At 40.1% G+C, this 14,710-nt stretch overlaps 1 protein-coding gene across 6 annotated transcripts in view; it reads right to left on the bottom strand.

Moving 5' to 3' along the window:
* The window catches only part of EML1 (EMAP like 1), a 209,129-nt gene that overhangs the window by 78,273 nt on the left and 116,146 nt on the right, over positions 1-14,710 (bottom strand). For all 6 annotated transcript variants that reach the window (XM_055088710.1, XM_055088709.1, XM_024131049.2 and 3 more), the window contains exon 2: positions 7,181-7,363. In XM_055088710.1, the coding sequence (XP_054944685.1) occupies positions 7,181-7,363 (183 nt within the window). The remainder of the gene's footprint in view (positions 1-7,180; positions 7,364-14,710) is intronic.

The raw sequence follows: 14,710 nt of genomic DNA, 5'->3' as shown, positions 1-14,710 counted from the left end.
GCTTTGTGACCACCTAGAGGGGTGGGATAGGGAGGGGGGGAGGGAGGGAGACGCAAGAGGGAAGAGATATGGGAACTTATGTATATGTATAACTGATTCACTTTGTTATAAAGCAGAAACTAACACACCATTGTAAAGCAATTATACTCCAATAAAGATGTTAAAAAAAAAAAGATATACTGGCAAAAATAAAAGATGCCATACACACAAGGCCAATTATTTGTAAAACAAAAGACCACCCATAGGGAGCGGCACATGCCCACTTTTTTCTACTTTTATATGCATTTCAACATTTTCATAATACAAAGTTTAAAAACGACCTTTCTCAGTCTCTGAAAACCTGAATATATCTACCAAGCCTTTTCTATAAATCACTAACGAACACCTATTTAAACTCGGGAAGGCAATTAAAGAGGAAAATGGAAGAAACTATAGCATGTTCTGTCTAAAAGAAAGCACAAGTTATTTTCTGTAATTAACCAATTTGTAAGGAGAAAGATAAGGAGAAAGCACAGTAGAGGAGAGAGAGGGAAAAATTGCTAATTGGGTTAACCAGGATAAAGAACTGAGTTAAATATCCATTAATTTCATTCACTGCAAAGAACTTAAAATTTTTTCATTTGTTAGTTGCACCTAGCTAATGAAATTTGTGAAAGGACTATGATACAATATTTTACACAGTTATATGCTGAATATGATTTGTTGTATTTGGGACACTTTGCAAATCAAATTAAACCTTGAAAAAACCTCTCATTTCAAGTCATATACTTATTCATTTCTTAAATATCTGGTTTGATTTGAATAATGCTAATTTAAATAATACTGCTAAGAGGCATATGCACAGCCAAGCAACACAGATGGCAGAAAGAATGTATGTTCAGCCAGGCCTTAGGGTCTAGTCCCAGATTTTCCCTAACCAGCTGTGTAAGCTGGGGCAAATTATTCCATCTCCTAGAGGCTGCTTTCTCATCTGAAAAATGGGCACAATACCTACCTCAAAGGGTTGTGGAGAGGTGAAATGAGCTAATACATACAAAATATCTATTGCAAAGGCCTGTACCCACCCAATTAATAAATGGTAGCTACAAGAATTATTATGACTATCAGGGTTAAGTGTTAACGTAGCAGAGGCTACTTAAAGACCACCTGCAGTCAGCTTTCAACACCAGTTGCAGAGACTAAATTCTGAGACCAGATTTTGATGTCCTGGAACACCAGGACCGTCTTTCGTGTCAGCATCTCCAGCTGAAGGTTTTTGCCTATATTTATTCACTCTCCGATCTGTTAATTAATGGGGCTATTAATATAAAGAACAGAAAAGTTTGCAAAAGGTGCATTCAAGTTTTTTAAAAGGCAAAAGCTGCCAAAGACAGTCTGAACTCCCAAGCAAAATCTAAAACGAGAAACAGGAACTCTTGCTGGTTAATGCACAGCGAAGCAGACCGTCCCCGGATACACGGGACAATGATTGTATTTTAACCTACATTTACATTGAAATCCTGTAACACTGCCCCAGCACTGAAACGGAAATTAGCCGTGCAGGTCTACAATGGATCTATTATGAATTTAACTCCACACCATGATTCCTTCTCTTCTTTTTTAAAAAAAATTTATTTATTTTATTTATTTTTGGCTGCATTGGGTCTTCATTGCTGCGTGCAGGCTTTCTCTAGCTGTGGTGACAGGGGGCTGCTCTTTGTTGTGGTGCGCGGGCTTCTCATTGCAGGGGCTTCTCTTGTTGTGGAGCATGGGCTCTTCAGTAGTTGTGGCACGCGGGCTCAGTAGTTGTGGCTCGCGGGCTCTAGAGCGCAGGCTCAGTAGTTGCGGCGCACGGGCTTAGTTGCTCCGCGGCATGTGGGATCTTCCCAGACCAGGGCTCGAACCCGTGTCCCCTGCATTGGCAGGCAGATTCTTAACCCCTGCGCCACCAGGGAAGTCCCCCCTTGTCTTCTTGAGAACACACGTGAGCACGCTCCAGCCTCCGGACATTTGCTCTGAGCTCTGCTATTGACCTTGGTGCAGTGAAGATCAGCTTCAGTGGTAAGAAAGGAGTCATTTTTTGTTTTTTAGTAGTTGTGGCTCGCGGGCTCTAGAGCGCAGGCTCAGTAGTTGCGGCGCACGGGCTTAGTTGCTCCGCGGCATGTGGGATCTTCCCAGACCAGGGCTCGAACCCGTGTCCCCTGCATTGGCAGGCAGATTCTTAACCCCTGCGCCACCAGGGAAGTCCCCCCTTGTCTTCTTGAGAACACACGTGAGCACGCTCCAGCCTCCGGACATTTGCTCTGAGCTCTGCTATTGACCTTGGTGCAGTGAAGATCAGCTTCAGTGGTAAGAAAGGAGTCATTTTTTTTTTTTTTTTTTTTTTTTTGAGGTACGTGGGCCTCTCACTGTTGTGGTCTCTCTCCGTTGCAGAGCACAGGCTCCGGACGCGCAGGCTCAGCGGCCGTGGCTCACGGGCCCAGCCGCTCCGCGGCATGTGGGATCTTCCCGGATCGGGGCACGAACCCGTGTCCCCTGCATCGGCAGGCGGACTCTCAACCACTGCGCCACCAGGGAAGCCCAAGGAGTCATTTTTAAAACACAAATTCCTTCTGCTTATTAAAGAATACACACCAAAGAACATTTAGAAACGAAGTAAAAGTATAAAAAAGAAAAAACATCATCACCCTCCCACTCAGAAAAAAAGAAAGATAACTCTTGGTATACTTCTCTCCATTCTTCTTTGCGTAGATTTTGTCTATTTAGTTGAAAAATACAACATATCCAGTTTTATATCCTGATTCTGCCTTTTAATATAATACACAAGCATCTTTCCTGTTGTTACCGAGAACACAAACATTTTTAAAGATTACATGGCTTTCCATCATACGAGGATCCACAGTTTTCTGGCCATGCCCCTACTGCTTGCTTTTGCTCATCTGTTTCCTACACAATTTTTCTCCAATATACGTAATTCTGCAAGGAACTCCCTTGTTCATCACACGTTTTTCTGCATTCACACTCAGAATAGCAATATAATGGTGTCTGTTCACTGCACTCTGGGCCCCCAGTCCAACCACAATACTGAAAAAACTTTAATATCAGCAAGAATTTTAAGAATACAGGCCTCTAGAAACTATTTGATTCTCTTTTCTCCACTGTATGGTAGCCCAAGCTCAGTATAATTAGAACATCCCGAATCTTCCTATCTGAAAGTAAATCCCACCTGAACAAAGCAAACTTTGCAGGCTGAGGTTCTCTACAGTCGAGATGCATGACAAGGCAACAAGTTCTTCATATGTCTTTTTTTTTTTTTAAATAACACAAGCAAAGGAAAAGGAGAATGGCAATCCTAAAACCCAGGGCAGTATCACTGGGTTAAAAAGAGGCGGAAAATTAGCACAAAAAGCCAATCCCGGGGACAGAAAAAGGTTACCAAGAAAAAGTAGAGTCTGAAACATAACTCTGTCTCTATAAACTGTGTGTCCACAGGCCTCGCATTTTATAGGGTTGGCCACAATCTTTCCTCTGTTTCAGGAGGCCTTGAACTTGATCTGTTAGTGAATTATCTTCATGAGACTGCAGTTCTCATTGGTGTACTAGTTAAGTCATATGAAGAATGATGATAAAGTAAGTCAAAGTTTAGATGTCAGAACACCTTTCTTCAAATAAGTGAAGTACCGTCGTGAAAAGGATAAGAGTTATCATCCGTGGTCTCCCAGGCAATTACTCAGGCCAGTGAGTGGACACTGCGGTCTAAGGGTTCAGAACGGCTGCAGAGGGGATGTTGTGCTCACCAGGCATTTCCTTTAAGCTGACCCACACGGACGCTCACTGCCTTCCAAGACAGCCTGTTTCGCTGTGGCACAGCCGTCCCTGTCACTGGGCAAATGGCACAAAGACGTGCTGAGCCCTAAGCTTCTGACCATTATTAACCTTGGGGGGAAGAATCATTTAATATTTAAAAAATAGAATGCCACGTGTCCAGGCTACTTCAAGCCTCTATTAGGGTGGCAATCCCAAAGAATGGCAAATGATAATAATAATGTGGCCTTCTAAGAACCAAAGGAGGTTTGTCTCAAAGCCGTCTTGTCTGAATATCCCCTAACTAAGCCACGGCTATGGAGTGCCAGCTGTCCAGATAGAGGTGCACATACCGCGCCAACATGGCACTCTCCGAAAGAGAAGCAGCGACCCAGGGCTTCTTATGGAAACACCCCTCCTTCTCCCTTCTGCTCCCACCACCCTCTAACTGCATATGAAGCAGCGAGACCCACAGCCCACTGAATTCAGGGCATGCCGCTCACCAGCTTTCTTACAATCTTTTTTCTGTTTCCTGGTGTGACTTTGGCTCTCGTGCTTTGGTTTATTTTCACTTTTGAAAATAATGTTACAAAGAAACATCAGATCTAACTATGAAAAAAAGTTAAAAGTTTCCAAAATTCAAACTTTACTCTTAATCAAGAAAATAAAACTCCTGGGCAGGCCCCTTGTATTATTTTTCCCCCTCCTTTTTCTAAAAATAGAAGTTTCAGAAGCCTGAAGTTGTATATAAAGCAACGACTTCAAATGTACCCTTTAGGATACGGTAGTCATCAGATTTATTTTTGGAAAGCCGAGTAGGTCAAGAATACCTAGAATAACCTGGTTTCTATTTAAAATACCCTAATTGCTTTGTAACTTAGGAGAAAACGATTATTTAAAAAGATTATTCAGAATGTAGACATCGCCCAGTGTGTATATCTCACATGGAGCTGGTGATAATTATCCTGAAGGACAAGGAAATAGATTTCTTTCCATAAACGTGTGAAAATGTATCCAAGACCAGAGAAAAAACTAACATATGCAACATCAAGACAGTACCCTCTCTTGACTCCAAGGAAAAGATGGTAACTGTGAAATAATTTGTTAAATCCAAACAAAGTAAGAAAGTTAATTTTAAGGGGACATTTACATGCCGCAGACTCAAAATGTTTTAACTAAAGGAATTTTACGGCCAAGATGAATTCTGTTTTCTAGAGTTAGCCATGAGGAAAAGCCGTTCTGGCAAAAGATGAGCAATGCATATTGGTCGAAAGCAGACGTCAGGGTACTAACTAGGAGGAGAGAAGCTTTTACGAGGCGTTTTATTTCCAAAATTATAAGAAGAGGGTCACTACAAAGTTATTTAAAGCACAAATATTGCTTTTTGTTTTGTTCCCAGGCACCACTGGGAGATGAAATGGTGATTTAAATGTGCCAGAAATCCACTATTTATAGGTATAGAATTCTGTGGTAGGCTATGTTCTTCTGGACAAAAGAAAAAGGGATTTAAAAAAACCAGGAGGCTTTGACCCAAATGAGCTTACTCGCTAGAAGGCGGAGGGAAAGTTGGTGATGAGCTTCAGGGTTCTAAGCAAATCAGGGAGGGGCCTGCCCACCTCTGGGTCCCAGTCCTCAACTTAGAGCTTCACATGTGGCATGTGATCAAGTGTTTGCTGTGCTGAACTGGACAACAGTGCAAACTGAGGACAGGCTTTCCTGGTGGCGCAGTGGTTAAGAATCCGCCTGCCAACGCAGGGGACACGGGTTCGAGCCCTGGTCTGGGAAGATCCCACATGCCGCGGAGCAACTAAGCCCGTGCGCCACAACTACTGAGCCTGTGCTCTAGAGCCTGCGAGCCACAACTACTGAGCCCGAGTGCCACACCTACTGAAGCCCACGCGCCTACAGCCCGTGCTCCACAACAAGAGAAGCCATCACAATGAGAAGCCCGTGCACCGCAACGAAGACCCAACGTAGCCAAAGAACTAAATAAATAAAATAAAAATCTGTAAACTGAGGACAGAGAAAGAGATGAGAGTCACCAAAAGTTTCTAGGTGAAACAGCCTCCACAGGGGCCCAAAGAATCGTGTTTGCTTTGGTTTTCAGTTTTGTTTTGCAAGCATTCTCTATCCCAGAGAGTCTGGACAAATGACTGTTCTCTGGTCCACTGTGGACATTCCTTCCTTGACTCAACCAGCATTTACTGGTCACCTACAACTGTGCACCTCTGGGCTACAATTCACCAACGTCCAGCCAAAAAACACTGTCACACTTTGTGTGATGATTTCAACAATCCTAAGGCTGCTTCACTGTTTTTCTAAGCTTGGGTTCTCTGTCAATATTAAGAGAGCAACATATTTGCTGGAGCAAGAATCTGCAATGAGCTACCATATGATCCATCAGTTCCACTCCTGGGCATATATCTAGAGAAAACCTTAATTTGAAAAGATACGTGCACCCCTATGTTCACTGCAGCACTATTTACAACAGCCAAGACGTGCAAGCAACCTAAGTGTCCCTCGACAGAGGAGTGGATAAAGAAGATGTGGTACATATATACATGGAATATTACTCAGTCAAAAAAAAAAGAATGAAATCATGCCATTTTCAGCAACATGGATGGGCCTAGAGGTGATCATACTAAGCGAAGTAAGCCAAACAAGGATGAATATCATATGATAGCACTGCTAGGTGGAATCTAAAAAAAAAATGATACAAATGAACTTATTTACAAAATAGAAATAGACCCACAGACATAGAAAACAAACTTATGGTTACCTAAGGGGAAAGGAGGGGGAGGGATAAATTAGGGGGTTGGAATTAACATAGACTCACTACTGTATATAAAATAGATAACCGGACTTCCCTGGTGGCTCAGTGGTTGAGAGTCCGCCTGCCGATGCAGGGGACACGGGTTCGTGCCCCGGTCCGGGAAGATCCCACATGCCGCGGAGCGGCTGGGCCAGTGAGCCATGGCCGCTGAGCCTGCGCGTCTGGAGCCTGTGCTCCAAAACGGGGAGAGGCCACAACACTGAGAGGCCCGCGGACTGCGTGCTCCAAAACGGGGAGAGGCCCCAACACTGAGAGGCCCGCGGACTGCAAAAAAAAAAAAAAAAAAAAAAAAAAAAAAAAAAAAAAAAAAGAACAAACAAGGACCTACTGTATAGCACAGGGAGCTATATTCAATATTTTATAATAACCTATGAGGGGAAAGAATCTGAAAGAAATAGATATATAGGTATGTACAAGTGAATCACTTTGCTGTACACCTGAAACTAACACAACACTAAATCAACTATACTTCAATCAAATTAACAAATAAGGATACTTAGAATGAAAGAAAAAAAAAAAAAGAATGTGCCACGAGCCCGATTCCCGTGAGTCTCGAATGCCCACCTTTGGTAGGTCCTTTCCTGTTGAGCACGGCCTGCTGCTCCTCGGTGATGTTCAGACGCCGAACCACATCGGCCAGAGCCGACTTGAGCAGCTGGATGTCGTCTTCCTGCATCTGGACTTTCTGCTCCAGGGAGGCGATGCGGTCTGTCACCTCCATGCTACTGGCGGCAGAAGCGCTGTCATCTAGACCGAGGGAAAGGGGCAAATGAGTCTCAGCTGCTCCCCAGAGAAACCAGACTAAGAAACACACACCAACATGTTGCTATTATGTAACACAACAATATATATATATATATATATATATATATATTTTTTTTTTTTTTTTTTTTTTTTTTTTTTTGCGGTCCGCGGGCCTCTCACTGCTGTGGCCCCTCCCCTTGCGGAGCGCAGGCTCCGGACGCGCAGGCTCGGCGGCCACGGCTCACGGGCCCAGCCGCTCCGCGGCACGTGGGATCTTCCCGGACCGGGGCACGGACCCGTGTCCCCCGCACCGGCAGGCGGACTCTCCACCACTGCGCCACCAGGGAAGCCCCACAACAATATTTAAAAGCTGGAGACCACTGCTTGTAGGGAGAACTCGTGCGAAACCTTTTTTTTTCTTTTTTAAAAAAATTTATTTATATTTTGGCTGCGTTGGGTCTTCACTGCCGTGCGCAGGCTTTCCCTAGTTGCGGCGAGCGGGGGCTGCTCTTCATGGCTGTGCGCCGGCTTCTCATTGCGGTGGCTTCTCTTGTTTCGGAACATGGGCTCTAGGCGCGCAGGCTTCAGTAGTTGTGGCGCACGGGCTTAGTTGCTCCGCGGCATGTGGGATGTTCCCGGATCAGGGCTCGAACCCGTGTCCCCTGCATTGGCAGGCGGATTCTTAACCCCTGCGCCACCAGGGAAGCCCCCATGTGAAATCTTTTAAAATTACGAAGAACTGCACTGCTTCATTCTGCTCCCGTCTTTTCATTCTCTAGGTTTGTGCTTTTCATTTTTTTTTTTAACTGTGGTTTTAACTGTCATGATATTTTTCTAGATTCAGGACATTTTCTTTTCCGTGATATCAGAGAACCTCAGAACTAGAGTGGATATCAGAATACATCTACTACAACTTCCCACACATGGCAGAAATTGACTGTATGCTCTTCTAGCTTTTGTTCCAATGATGCTGGCAGGTTGTGCAGATAATCACAGGGCCATAAAATCTTCCAGTCAAGACTCTTAAGGATTGGCTATTCTGACAAAGCAATAGGAGTGGTCAAATCTGTCTGGTAAGCACACCCTTACAGCTAGAGTGATCATAGTTTCTTATCTAGAGGCACTAACTCCCAGTTCCTTACCAAGGTCTACCAGGGCCCTTCATGATCTTCCTTACCTCTCCAACCTCATTTTACAACCTTCTTCCCTTCTCTTCCCATGCTCCAGCCACACTGCCCTTTCTCTCCTACTTTAGGGATTTGGTATCTGCTGTTGCCTTTGCCGGAAGCATTTCTCAACCAGATTTTTCTCATGACCAAGTTCTGTTCTTTCGGTCTCAACTCAAATGGGAGTTTTTCAGAGAAACTTGTTAATAACCTTCCTTTAAGTTGCTCCTTTCAGTCACGTCCACCTTATTTCTTTCTTTCATAGCATCACTATGACCTAGAATCATCTTGCTTGTTTGCTTCCTGTCTATGTCTCCCAACTAACATGTAAGCATCATGGAGTCTCTTCTGCTTCTGGGTATGAGAAACCCCTATTGAACAGCACCCCCTGCAGAAAGTAATTGTTAAGCCTGGAAATTATACAGATAACAGCAGAAGTACTGGAGCGTGGACATGAGCATATAGACTCTGGTGGGAGTTTGCACTCAGTTGGTAGAAGGCAGATGGGGAACTATACAAGTAAACTCCCTTTTTCACAGCTTTGAGCCCAGGGCTAAGTGTTGTATACAATGGGGTAAGGACACACTCAGAAAACCCTGTTGCCTTTTTGTCCTTAAAAAATAAAAAAGTGAAGTCTGAAAACCACGAACACTAAAAAGAGTGGGGAAATCCCAGAAGGAAAAAAAAAAAACTAGAGAGGGGATGCCCAAACTCTATCTCTTTATATCTCTGACTGACCTGTGAATCACACACGCATGGAATAGACTTGAAGCAGATCTTGCAGTTCAAGCCCAACCAATTAAACTACTCACTGAAACAAAGAAACAATACTTGTCAGAGAAAAAATAATAGAATACAGAATATCCATAACTTAACATTCATAATGTCCAGGATATAATCCAAAACTAGTAACATACTAAGAATCAAGAAATGGAACACATTCTCAAGAGAAAAGAAAATAAATTGAGTCCAACTCCAAAATGAATAAAACATTGGAACTAACAGATAAGGAATTTAAAATGGCTATCAGGACTACCCTCTATATGTAAAATGAGTATTTTTTTCAATGAATGAAAATTTCAGAGAGAAGTGGGAAGTATCGGCAGAAAGACAGAAATGAAAAATGAACTGAATGGAAATTCAAGAACTGAAAAATATAATTTATGAGAATAAAAAATTCACTAAATGGAATGAACAGACATGACAGATGAAAAACCAAGCAAATCTGAAGACAGATCAATCAGAAGTATCCAAGGTGAAGAACACAGAGGGAAAAAATTAACAGAGCCCTGGGGACTTGTTAAGACAATCTCAAACAGTCCAACATACATTTAATTGGAATATAAAATGAGAGAGAGCAGGACAGAAAAAAATATCTGAAAAATAATGGCCCCAAACATCCCAAGTTCAATAAAGGAAAGAAATGTAAAATGACAAAATGCTAAGCAAAAAACAAGCAAAATAAACACAAAAAAGACCACCTCAAGGTCTATCATAATCAAACTGTTGAAAACCAAAGATAAAGTACACATCTTGAAAGCAGCAAGAGAAAAACAACATATATAATTATACAGGGAACAATAATCTGATTAATAGCTGGTTGTCATAAACCATGGAGACTAGAAGAGAGTGAAGCAACATCTTTAAAGTACTGGATGAAAAAAAATTCAATCCAGAATTCTATATCCTGCAAAAATATCCTCCAAGAATGAAGGCAAATTAAGGCATTTTCAGATAAATGAAAACTGAAAGAATTTATTGCCAGTAGATCTGCATTACAAGAGGTTAAAGGAAGTTCTTCAGAGTAAAGGGAAATTACATAAAATGGAAACTCAGACCCTCAGAAAAGAATGAAGAGCACTGGAAATGATAAATATTTGAAGGAGCTCAAGACTTTTTTTCTTTTTGCATTTTCCTTTTTTTTTTCCTTTGAGAATTTCAGGGGGGAAAAAAAAGCAAGACTCAACTATACACTGACCACAAGACACACACTTTAAATGCAAAGACACAGACAGACTGAAAGTAAATGAATGGAGAAAAAGATTTAGCATGCAAATAGTAAGCATAAGAAGGCTGGAGTAGCAATATTAATATCAGATAAAACAGATGTCAAATAAAATGTATTACCAGCTATAAAGAAGGACATTTCATAATGAAAAAAGTATTAACTTATCAGAAAGACAATAAAAAATATGCCCAATAACAGAGCTTTAAAATACATGAAACTCCATTTGCAGCAACATAGATGGACCTAGAGTTTATCATACTAAGTGAAGTAAGTCAGACAAATATCATACATCGCTTACATGTGGAATCTAAAAAAAGTGATACAAATGAACTTATTTACAAAACAAACAGACTGACAGACTTCAAAAATAAACTTATGGTTACCAAAGGGGAAATGTTTGGGGGGGTATAAGTTAGGAGTTTGGGATTAACATATACACACTACTATGTATAATGAATAAAAGAGATAATCAGCAAGGACCTACTGTATAGCACAAGGAACTCTACTCAGTATTCTATAATAACTGACTATTAAAAAGAATCTGAAAAAAGAATGGATATATGTATATGTATAACTGAATCACTTTGCTGTATACCTGAAACTAACACAACACTGTAAATCAACTATACTCCAATATAAAATTAAAAAATTGAATTAAAAAAATGAGTAAGTAAAATACATGAAACAAAAATTGACAGAATTAAAGTGAGAAATAGACAATTCCACAGGTATTCCTCAAGATTTTAACACCCCTTTCTCAGCAACTGATGGAACAACTAATTTAAAAAATCAGTAAAGACAGAAGATCTGAACAACATTATAAACCACTTTGACTTAATTGATATGTATAAGAAACTACAGCCAATGATAGCAGTGTACATGGTACATTTACCAAGACACATCATATTCTGGGCCATGAAACAGACCTGAATAAACCTAAAGATTGAAAGAGTATGTTCTCTGACCACAGTGACAATAAATTAGAAATCAAAAACAATAAGAGAACAAGGAAACGCCCCCAAATTTTGGAACTTAAACAACACACGTCTATATAATCATTAGGTAAAAGAAGACATCACAGGAGAAAACAGAAAATATTTTAAGCTGAATGATAATGAAAATATAACATATCAAAATGTATGGGTTGCAGGTAAAGCAGGTCTTTGAGGAAAATAAATAGCTTTAAAATCTCTATTAGAAAAGGAGAGTATTCTCAAATCAATGATTCTCAGCTATCACATTAAGTAACTAGAAAAAGAAGAGCAAATTAAACCCAAATCAAGCAAAAGAAAGGGAAAGATCAAAGAGCAGAAATCAATGGAATAAAACATGAACAAGCAATGAAGAAAATCAATGAACTCAAAGGCTGGTTCTCTAAAACATCAATAAAGTGTAAGCTCCAGGAAAGCAGGGATCTTTTTTGCTGGTTCACTGCTCTATGTTTCCAATATGTAACACAGAGTAAGAACTCAATAAATATTTGGTAAATGAATGAATAAATGTGTAAATGGGTATCTTTTATGAAGCATACATCAAACTAGTTTCTGGGGATGTAAAGATGACTGATTCATAGTCCTTTAGAAACTCTCTCTGTGGTGGAGAAGACAAATGTCCCCAAATTCCTAAAACAATGTGATAAGTTATATAATTGAGAAATATAGAGTGATAAATGAACACAGAGAAGAAATATTAATGGTATTTGGAAAAACAGAAGAAAGTAGGGGGTTGGCCATGAAAGATAAAAACATTTACAAAGTGGAAAAGCAAGAAGAATCCTCTGTCCTTTTGGACCCACCTAGAGAAATGGAAATTAAAAAAAAATAAACAAATGGGACCTAATGAAATGCTTTTGCACAGCAAAGGAAACCATAAACAAGACAAAAAGACAACCCTCAGAATGGGAGGAAATATTTGCAAACGCAGCAACCGACAAAGGATTAATCTCCAAAATATACAAGCAGCTCATGCAGCTCAATATCAAAAATACAAACAACCCAATCCAAAAATGGGCAGAAGACCTAAATAGACACTTCTCCAAAGATATACAGATTGCCAACAAACACATAAAAGGATGCTCAACATCACTAATCATTAGAGAAATGCAAATCAAAACTACAATGAGGTATCACCTCACACCAGTCAGAATGGCCATCATCAAAAAATCTACAAACAATAAATGCTGGAGAGGGTGTGGAGAAAAGGGAACCCTATTGCACTGCTGGTGGGAATATAAACTGATACAGCCACTATGCAGAACAGTATGGAGGTTCCTTGAAAAACTAAAAATAGAACTACCATACGACCCAGCAATCCCACTACTGGGCATATACCCTGAGAAAAGCATAATTCAAAAAGAGTCACGTACCACAATGTTCACTGCAGCACTATTTACAAAAGTCAGGACATGGAAGCAACCTAAGTGTCCCTAGACAGATGAATGGACAAAGAAGATGTGGCACATATATACAATGGAATATTACTCAGCCATTAAAAGAAATGAAATTGAGTTATTTGTAGTGAGGTGGATGGATCTAGAGTCTGTCATACAGAGTGAAGTAAGTCAGAAAGAGAAAAACAAATACCGTATGCTAACACATATATGTGGAATCTAAAAAAAAAAAAAAAATTGGTTTTGAAGAACCTAGGGGCAGGACAGGAATAAAGACGCAGACGTAGAGAATGGATTTGAGGACACGGGAGGGGGAAGGGTAAGCTGGGACGAAGTGAGAGAGTGGCATTGACATATATACACTACCAAATGTAAAACAGATAGCTAGTGGGAAGCAGCTGCACAGCACAGGGAGATCAGCTCCGTGCTTTGTGACCACCTAGAGGGGTGGGGTAGGGAGGGTGGGAGGGAGACGCAAGAGAGAGGGGATATGGGGATATATGGATACGTACAGCTGACTCACTTCATTATACAGCAGAAACTAACACAACATTGTAAAGCAACTATACTCCAATAAAGATGTTAAAATAAATAAATAAAAGAGCAAGATGGAAGCACATGTACTAACATGGATAAATTTCTAAGACATCTTGTTGAGAAAAAAAATCATGTTTCAAAAAGACAAAATAATATATGAATTCTACAATATTCATTTATATGTATGTAAATGTATAGAAGAAGTTCTAGAAGGATATGCAGAAATTGTCATCTCTGGAGAATGCAGCAAGTATGGGATTAGAGGTGGTGGTCAAAGAGAAATTTAGACTTGTCTATAATATTACAATGTTTTAGAAAGATTATATATATGTGTGTGTGTATTACTCGTGCAGTTTGAAATTAATTTTAAACGAAGTGTAAGACAGATCCACAAATAGCAATATGGAAAATATCCTAAATAAATTGTCAAGTGAAAACAACAAAACAAAACAAAACAAAACAACCAAAAAAAGAAGAATCCTTTGCATTCCAGGCAAAGGAAACAATTTAAACAAAACATGGGAACATGAAAGCATAAGGAATATTCAGATAATCATGGCCTTCGAAATTGAAATCTACCATCTTGTAACTTCTACTTACTGGATATAATTCTGTCTTGCCCTGAAATTCAAGCTCTGCCAACTTTCTAAGTAATATAATTGTTTGATACATAGAAATGTTTTTCAAGTCAATGTCAAGTGAAGTGTCAATGGCACTTCTGAGGGAGAATAACAGGTATTAAATATCTGATAACCCAGAGAACTTATTAAGCACTCACACACATCTAAAATTGTTACCCTCTTATGAAGAGATATTATATAACTCTTTAAAAAAATGTATCAAGACATATTTCTTTAAAGAAATCAAACTGTGAGGTAAGAACTTACAAACAATCCTCTTCTCACACTCCTCCCCTTCCTAGAACTACGTACTCCAGCCTTTACACTAGTAATATAGAATTCACACTGTTTCAGCTAGGAACGTGGGGGTAACCTTTTTCTCTGTCTCTTCCTGTTGATTGAGACACATAAAGAACTTTAAAAACCCAACAGTGAGAAAAGAAATAACCTGATTAAAAAAGATAGAAAAGAATAGGCAAAAGTCTCAAGCAGACACTTTGCCAAAGAGGATATACAGATGACAGACACACGAAAAGATGTCACTCTCACTATACATTAGGGAAATGCAAATTAAAACCACAATGAGATATTGCTGCATACCTATCAGAATGGTTAAAACACAAAATATTA

The sequence above is a fragment of the Physeter macrocephalus genome, chromosome 11 (genome assembly GCF_002837175.3).
Source record: "Physeter macrocephalus isolate SW-GA chromosome 11, ASM283717v5, whole genome shotgun sequence".
Lineage (NCBI taxonomy): Eukaryota > Metazoa > Chordata > Mammalia > Artiodactyla > Physeteridae > Physeter > Physeter macrocephalus.
The sequence above is the reverse complement of the archived record's forward strand: the minus strand, read 5'-3'. Positions and strand labels throughout refer to the sequence as shown.